At 33.9% G+C, this 8,643-nt stretch overlaps 1 protein-coding gene across 2 annotated transcripts in view; it reads right to left on the minus strand.

Moving 5' to 3' along the window:
• LOC106884336 (voltage-dependent T-type calcium channel subunit alpha-1I) overlaps positions 1-791 on the minus strand; it is an 894,587-nt gene extending 893,796 nt beyond the window's left edge. For both annotated transcript variants that reach the window (XM_052968893.1, XM_052968892.1), the window contains exon 1: positions 551-791. In XM_052968893.1, coding sequence (XP_052824853.1) covers positions 551-777 — 227 coding nt within the window. In that variant the 5' untranslated portion in view covers positions 778-791. The remainder of the gene's footprint in view (positions 1-550) is intronic.
• Positions 792-8,643: the final 7,852 nt, after the last annotated feature.

Consider the following 8,643-nt stretch of genomic DNA (forward strand, 5'->3'; position numbering starts at 1 on the left):
ATATATATATACAGTGTCTGTTTACTTACACAGTGTAACAAAATTAGTATCATTTTAATGTTAACAATATTAAAATTGATAACATAGATTACTTTGATGCATATTAACACATACACTCAAATCTACAATATATATGTGTTTGTGTGCCTGTATGTGTGATATGTGTGTATTGTGCATGTGTGTATATATTTCTACTACAATGCACAGAACTATCTCTCTTCTCTTCCATGATGAAGAGCCTGTAGCCCAAAATATCAGACCATTTTATTTTCTATATAGTAGCTGCCTTTATTAAAATAACCACATTTCCTCATGCCTACTCACACTCACACATTGATATAGATGGATGGGTATATGGAAGCATTGATTGATGGATGGATGTAAAAATAGACAGGTGGAGAGTTTGATAGATAAAATGTTTGAATATACATGGAGAAAAGCAAAATAAGGTAAAGCTTATACAAGGAAGTAAAAATCCAGATTTGCATAAATAAAAGGAGAAAAGCAAGAAGAAAACAAAGAAAGAAATAAAGAAAAATATGATACTCACCCTGCCAGGACAATGAAACAGTCTAGCCGATTCCATGAATCAGCCAAAAAGGTTAATTTTCCAATGAGTCCCATAGCTATCATTTTGATAATCATTTCCACAGTGAAAAAGACAAAAATAAAATGGTCGCAAAGCTCAAGCATTTTACATCTTGTAGAGTTACAGACCTGATCCAGGCACGGCCTATACATTCCAAGTGTTATGCAGTTCATCATTATGACTCCCATACTGATGCGTTCAAACCATGTGATTAGTGTTAAGGAAAAGAATTTTAAGAAAGATATGTTGTACATTTATGAAACATAAATGAGATATGTAATGGAGAAGAAAAACATTTATAACATTTTAAAATTCAGTAAACAATAAAATTTAATTATTAATTACACAGCAGAAGCAGATTATTGTGATCATTTTTGGGTGAAGCATTTTTGATAACAATAACTAGCTGATAATATTATGATGACAATAACCAATTTATAAGATTATCTATGATCACAATAAAAGGCTTCCACTCTATGTACATAAAAGTTCATTCTGAAAATAATGTTATGTGGGACATTTGAAAAATAGTGTTTTGTGGGACATATGAAAAATAGCAATACTAAAATCAGAATGTGTTCCTAATATTTATAAATGAGGTGTTTGGTGATGTCAATTGTGCCACATAAAATGCACCCAGTATGCTCTAAAAGTGACTGGTGTTAGGAAGAGCGTTCAGTCATAGAAACAATGTCAAAGCTGACAGTGGAACTTGGCTAAGTCCTCTGACTCACCAAATCCAGTCAAGCTATCCAACTCATGCCAACAAAGAAAATGGTTGCTAAATGGTGATTATGATGATGATGATGAAGGTAAGAGCATCATACAAAAGAGAAATCAAATTTTCATGAATGCTTAGTGCAAGATGATAGAATCTGCAATCCCAGAATTGATGGTTAAACTATTTCAAAAGACATGGAGAAGTAAAACACTAGAACATTCCATATTGCAGCCAATAATTTTTTCATGTATGTGTGTTCTGTAATTTGAAAAAGGATTGAGGATTAAAGAATAAATAAGAGGTACTTCTTGTATCAATGCTTGTTACAACATAACAGACTTCAATTATTATTATTTTACCTTACTAGAGCTAAACAGTGATAGCAACCCAACAACCACTACTACAAAGTAACATTCACTACTAATCTAATTACCTTTATAATTAATAGCTGATTAATTTAAATTTAATTACATTAATCAGTAGAAGATAGCGTCATCAGCAAGTTATCAATACCTAATGATCTTAAGAAAATCTTCTTCTGTGTCACTGTGGAATCAGTGCTATCGTACTTCTCTATTAGTTGGACACTCACCAAACACCTGGAAGCAAAGCTTGATGAAGTTTTCAGAGTATTCTAAAGGCATTTCTAAATATTTCATGAAAAATCATCTGACCAGACAAAAGCTATATGACAGAGTATCTTCTTGCAATCATTTATGTTTTAAGAGGAAGAGAGAGAGAGAGGGGAGAGAAAGAGAGAATGAGAGAGAGAGAGAGAGAGAGAGAGAGAGGGGGGGAGAGAAAGAGAGAATGAGAGAGAGAGAGAGAGAGAGAGTTAGATGCATGCATTATGTAAGATATTGCTATAGGGTAAAGTAAGAGTTCATATATCATATTACTCCTAACGACAGCCTGACATGGATAAACATGCATTTGGCTGTCAAGCTAAAACCTTGATTTGGCAGCTCTATACAGACATGAAATGTTGCCCTGTTGATGCCCCAAATGCTATGTGAAATCATGGTAAGTGGCATAGTTAAGTTGAGCAAATCTCAGCAAGCTCAACAAAATGAATCAATGGATTAAATTATCAGGAACAGAAAATGGCTTTAGTTTTGTGAAATTCTTTCTCTTCGTAGCAAATTACTTCTATTTTTGGACAGCGCCTATGGTTTGGACATCAACAACCTCTGGCTTGATATAAAATTCCAATGTAGCATAGTTCATTAACTGAAGCAAAAATTGATTGAATCAAAACTGGATTTATTCCCTTCATACTCAAGAAATATAATTTCATAGCTACCATATTATAAAAGCTTTTAACCAAATAAAACTAATACTAATGTATTAGCTTCCATCATATTCGAATATTTACAGTCCTACCCATGCTTCTAATATTTGATAATCAGTCACCAGTTTTACATCTTTAAAATACCAACTAAATTAAATGATTTAAATGATTATGTTGACTATTAACATGAATCTTACATCATTATCATCACCAAACAGTCACTTATTTATCTTGTTGGATTTGCAGGAAAGGGTAGTACTCATGACCCTTGTAGACACTCCTAGATTAGTGGAATTAATATCATTAATGCTATTAATGTTCCTTTTGAACCTTTATAAGTCAACACCCGCAGGAAAGACCTGAATAGGAAGGGAATTCTAGAGCACCGATGTTCTGAGAATGAAGAACTGTAAATAGACTCTTTATTTGAATATATAACTGGTGTTTCTTTAGGGTAGTATTTCTCAACCATTTTATCCTTGTGTAACTCTTAAAATAAGTTACATGTCTCAAGGAACCCCTGCACAATAAAAATTATATACTATATCTTTCTCATGTTTTTCATTGTTGTTCATGTGGTAAATATTATATATATATATATATATATATATATATATATATATATATATCCCCAATGGTTGTTATATTTTTTTGATAACATAATAGGTTAGATAGGATGATGTCTATATTGCAACAACCAATAGTATGTTGTGCATGTATAGTAATATTACGATCATGAAATTAACATTAGCTTATCTCACTCTTTTTCGTGGAACCCCTAGGAATCTTTTGCAGAACCCTTAGGTTCCAGGGAATCCCAGTTGAGAAATGCTGATTTAGGCAATCCATGAAAGATTAAAACTTATCATATTTGATGAAAGAAAATAGATTAAACATGAAACTAAACTGGCTATTAATGTAAATTAATGGTCTAGAATTCTGTACTCAAATCCTTCTAATTCATCAGATTGATAAACTAAGTTCAGTAATATACTAGAACTTTGGTAATCACATATTATTAACTGAATGAAGTATATGAAAGCCCTGAAATATTTTATTCTGAACCATCCGGTTTTAATTATGGGATCCTTGACCAATGAGAATATCACAATTAAATATAACTTAAGAGACTTAAAATATATATAATTTTTGACTGATTTCACAGCAGTTTAAACTATGTAATAGTTAAGAGACCACATATAGCTTAAAGGACATGTCATTGTTGATTAACCACCAGAGGTTCAAAGTGTATACACCTGTTGAATAACTAACTATACAGAAGTTTATGACGTACATACCTGTTGGGGAAACACTCAAAGCATAAATTGTTGAGAGACCACAAAAGGGGCTTAAGTGGTTATTGAGTTGTCACACAGAGGCTTACAATGTATGCAGTTATTTAAAGACCATATTGAGACTCAAAGTGTCTGTAGCAGTTGAAAGACCATCCAATAGATGTATGTAGCTGTTGAGTGACCACACATAGAGGCTTAAGTTATATGTAGTCTCCCTGACTCCATATTATATTTACTCCATCCTTCCACATGTTTCATATTTGTAGCCTCCAGTCTGTTTGAATTTATTATATTTACCATAAGTACTATTTCCAGCAGATTTATTTTGTCAATAGATGACAGAATCAGTAGAGTGTTAAGCAAAAATACCTTTCATAATCTTTCATAATCCCATTTTTTAATGAAACACACTGCTTACATATTTCAATTAATTTAGAAAATAATTAGGTATTCAGAAGAATTTAGTAAAATAACTCAATTTTGTTTTTATTATAAAGATGGTGTTTTGAAAATAACTTAAAAGACTCTCAACTAAAATTTATGGTGGATTCAACCCTTTAACATTAAGATTTCTTTGTCAAATGTAGTACTTATTTAGTCACATTGTTTTGAATTAAGTACGTATTATTTTGTAGCTTCAAGATTTCAATGGTGATTTTCTATACGTTGAAAATGACATTGTAGGATAGAAATGAGAGGTTGGATCTGGTCAGTTCTAAAATAAAATAGGTAGATTATTTGGGCTGGATATGGCTGGATTAAATGTTAAAAGGTAGTCTTGTTTATAGAACAAGAGGCAGTATACAAAAACAGTTTGATGATTTGAGTTCAAATGCTACTAGCATCCAGTTTACCATTCATTCCTCTGGAATCAATAAACTGCACACCAGTAATACACTGTAACAGATGTAATCAACTATATTTTCTCCAATGTTGTTATCAGTCCGAATATGCTTGATGCATGGTTCAAACTGGGGAACAAGCTACTTACTGCATTTTGTCATGGAGAATATATCTTGCTTATTGACAAATGGTGTGTATACACCTAGATCAGCTTGCAGCACCATCTACCTAGACTGTGAGATGTAAGCATTTTGGAGTAGTTATGTAAGTAGATGGTGCTGTGAGCTGATCTAGATGTATACACACCATTTGTCAACAAGCAAGATATATTCTTTGTGACAAAACACTGAGTAGCTTGTTCCCTAATTTGAACGCACATCAAGCAGATTACAACTGATAATAACATTGCAATTTCACTTATCACTGCTTATCTCCCCTGGCTCCATAATATATTTACTCTATCCCGCCACATGTTATATATTTGTAGCCTCCAATCTGTGTTTGAAATTATTATATTTACCATAAGTACTATTATCAGTAGATTCTTTTTTTCAAAGATTTTTAATGATAATTGGTTCAATTACAAGATAATTATTCAGCTGAGGTATAAATTTGAAATTTGTTTCCCTTTTTTCTATATTTAGAAAGTGAAATAACATCTTCTCTTTCTCTTTGTTTCGCTTACTTGTCTCTCTCACTGTTCAACAGACTTCTTTGCTGCTATATATTCCTTGTTCTATTCCTCCCTATTAAAGGAGATTTGTACAGCTTTTGCTTGTAGGGGATGTCTTATTTCAGTTACTCCTAATTATTTTCAAAACCTTTGACTGTTACCTGATACAGCAGTCAGTTTCTATGGGGTGGAGTGGGGAAAGAGTTGCTTATTTTTATTTATATAATATTTTTATTGTTTTTGTAATAGAAACTATCAAGTAAAGAAGATAACAAAAATGTCAACATGTTTATTACTTGTTCTTCTTTGAGGAGAATGAAAGTGTAAGTGTATGGGCGAGAGAGAGAGAGAGAGAGAGAGAGAGAGAGAGAGAGAGAGAGAGAAAGAAAGGGAAAATTTATGGGTGAGAGATAGAGAGAGAATGCTTATGGGCGAGAAAGAGAGAAAATTTATGGGTAAGTGAGAGAGAGGGTTTATGGGAAAAGAGGGAGCATGTATATGAGAGGGAGAGAGAGAGAGAGTGGGGGTAGGGAGACAAAAGGAGAACATGAGAGAGACAGACAGACAGAATTCTAGTGATAGAAATTGAGAGATAAAACACGCCAGGTATCCAAATCTAAAGGTGCCATAACCATTGTTAAAAAAAAATTTATACTGAATTTGTGGGTGGGGGTAACTTTAGAGAAGAATTTCTGTTCAAGAAGATAAGAAACCACAATGACATTTTAGTCTACTTCATATGGTACACCCCTGCTCCTAAAATACAGACTAATCATATTGCCTTTTTCATCCAAACCAAGAACGCTGACTGATAATATTACTGTAAAGACAATATTGGGCCTTAGTATCAGTTTTCTAAAGAATAAGCAGAACCCAAAGACAGTAAAAGCATGCTGACTTTAACCATTATTCTGTCAGAAGTAATGCTTATTTATTCTCACTGTTTTGTATTAATCATGCGTTATTCTTTTATTCTTTTATTCTTTTACTTGTTTCTGTCTTTTGACTATGGCCATACTGGAGCACTGCTTAGAAGGGTTTCAGTTGAACAAATCGATCTCCCAGGACTTACTATTTTACGCCTAGTACTTATTCTATCGGTCTCTTTTGCCAAACCGCTAAGTTATGTGAACGTAAACACACCAACACCAGTTGTCAAGTGGTGATGGGGTGGGTTGGGGGGACAAACACAGTCACAAAGATACACACATATAGATTTATACATACATACATATATATATAAATGTACACACACACACACACACACTCACACACATATATATAATGTATATATGTATAATGTATGTAGAATCTATATACGACAGGCTTCTTTCAGTTTCCATCAACCAAATCCACTCACAAGGCTTTGGTCGGACTGAGGCTATAGTAGAAGTCACTTGCCCAAGGTGCCATGCAATGGTACTGAACCAAGAACCATGTGGTTGGGAAGCAAGCTTCTTACCACACAGAAATGACTGCACCTATGTTATAGCTTTGAGATTTTTAAAAGGTAACTGTTAATTTATATTGTAGGGTTGGTGTGAGAGGCCAGATCTGACCAGTTTGAACATAAAACCAGTAGAATATTTTAGCTGGATATGGTTAGTTTCAATTCTAAAGGCTTCAGATGCTCAAGTTCAAAATACCTACAGCTTTTTATTTTTTAACTCTATATATTTCTTCATTAATTCTAAATTCCTACTTTTCTGTTTTCTTTCTTAATCTCTGAAATTTTTAGGTTAGCCATAAAGAGGTTTTGGGGTGGGCGCTGATGTGGGGCGGGGGATCGTGGTGTTTTCTCAACCTGGCACACAATTTGGATTCTTTTGCACCAAAATCACCGTAAACTATATTTTCATCCTGTTGAATTCTGGGTATCATCACCGATAGCTTCATAAATAATTAACTTTCTCACCATCCTCTCAATATCCTCATTTTTTTTATCCTTATTGCTAACACCACTTTCTTCCACTTAATTATCTTCATCATAATCCTTGCATAATCATCATCATCATCAGTGACAGTCTCTTTCTCATAATTATTTTCACTTTCCTCCTCATCATCATCATCATCATCATGATCCTCATCATCATCACCATCACCATCATCATCACCATCATCATCACCATCATCATCATCATCATGATTACCACCACCACCATCAGCATCATTGTCATCATTGTCATCATCATCGTCATCGTCATCACCTACATCATCATCATCATCATTGTTTCTATCAAAATTATTACTCCTCATCATATTCAAAATTACCGTAATCATGATCACGATCATCATTATCTTAACCATCACCATCACCATCACCATCACCAACCAACACCACCGCCACTTTATTCCTCATCATCACCATGAGCAGTAGCATCATTATCACTAACACCAAGACCACCAACTCCACTACCATCAACGCCAAAATCATTAAAACAGCCACCACTCCTCTACTAGTCAACAAGTGAGCCTCTACGTGGTCATTTAATCTGCTGGAAATAGCAACCAAACCTCATGGATTATCATGTCGGGAATGACTTCGATCATAACTCTGCTTGATCAAGGTTCAATTTACATTAGATAACAACTCATAGCCCACCAACTATATATGGCTGTTTGATTTGCTAGAATTGGCAGCTAAATTTCCACCAAAATCACACCCTACTGTTTTAGGGATGCACTTGATAATGTCACCCTAGATATTTATAAAAAAAGGCAGGATGGTTATTACAAACGGAATGGCTTTGATTAAAGATCTGCTCAACCTGGGGTATAAACCTGGGGCTAAACAACAATAACAAGTCCACCCCTAGCTCTCACCACCAACACCACTATATTCGTATGATGTGTGCTATTTTCCTGCTATTAACTTATTAGATAAGAGCTATAAACCTTATTATCATTTTGCATTACTGTTTCAGCTAGTAAAAAATGTAAGATAAAACGTGTGTATGTGTGTGTGTGTGTGTGCGTGTGTGTGTGTGTGTCTGTGTGTGTGTGTGAGCGTGCGTGTGTGTGTGTGTGTGTGTGTGTGTGTGTGTGTATGCGCGTGCATGTGTATATACACACATGTACATACATATACATACATACATATTTAACTAAATTTGTTTCAAACTGAGTAATTTATTGATATTTGCCTGGACTTTTTAATCCCATTTCTTTCTTCTTATATATATATATATATATCATATGTGTGTGTGTATGCATGCTTATGTGTGTATATAT

Source organism: Octopus bimaculoides, chromosome 6, assembly GCF_001194135.2.
Source record: "Octopus bimaculoides isolate UCB-OBI-ISO-001 chromosome 6, ASM119413v2, whole genome shotgun sequence".
Classification (NCBI taxonomy): domain Eukaryota; kingdom Metazoa; phylum Mollusca; class Cephalopoda; order Octopoda; family Octopodidae; genus Octopus; species Octopus bimaculoides.